The 538-nt window shown below is 65.1% G+C and overlaps 1 protein-coding gene across 1 annotated transcript in view; it reads right to left on the bottom strand.

Annotated features, from left to right (window-relative positions):
• Positions 1 to 538, bottom strand: part of LOC104839426 (cytochrome b-245 light chain) — a 1,654-nt gene that overhangs the window by 983 nt on the left and 133 nt on the right. Inside the window, exon 2 of the mRNA XM_010579712.1 lies at positions 262 to 363. Coding sequence (XP_010578014.1) covers positions 262 to 363 — 102 coding nt within the window. The remainder of the gene's footprint in view (positions 1 to 261; positions 364 to 538) is intronic.

The following is a 538-nucleotide window of genomic DNA, read 5'->3' as shown; positions in this document are numbered from 1 at the left end:
CGGGCCCCTCCAGAGGCAACCCGGGGGGGGGGTCAGAGCGGCCGGCCCCCCACCTCGTAGGAGACACCCAGCCCCGAGGGACCCCCATATCCGCGCTGTCCCTGCATGGGACACCCCAGGGAACCCACCCGTGGGATCCAGCCCTGCTCCCATCCCACCGCTCCCGACCCCGGTGCTTTGTCTTTTTCGGGGGGGGGGGGGTACCAGGACCCCCAGTCGCAGGGGTGAGGGGCAAGGGGGGGACACACCACTTTTACTTACCATCTCTCCATGGTAGAACCCTTTTTCCTCTTGCTCCTGGGGTACTCGAGCAGGCAGACCAAGACGCCTGCCACGCTGCGGGGGGGGTCAAGGAAAGGGGTGCTTGGGGCCAGGATTAATCCCTAGGCACAACCCTCACCCCAAAAAAGGGCTGTTTGGGGCAGGGAAAGAGTGATTTGAGCCCAGACTGGGGAGGAGGAGGAGGAGGTCTCCCCCCCCCCATCCATGCCTCCCACCCTAACTGGGGCAGGGTTTTTTCCCCCAAAACCAGTCCCGA

Source organism: Haliaeetus leucocephalus, unplaced genomic scaffold (assembly GCF_000737465.1).
Source record: "Haliaeetus leucocephalus isolate CR32 unplaced genomic scaffold, Haliaeetus_leucocephalus-4.0 Scaffold668, whole genome shotgun sequence".
Classification (NCBI taxonomy): domain Eukaryota; kingdom Metazoa; phylum Chordata; class Aves; order Accipitriformes; family Accipitridae; genus Haliaeetus; species Haliaeetus leucocephalus.
This window is presented reverse-complemented; position numbering and strand designations above follow the sequence as displayed.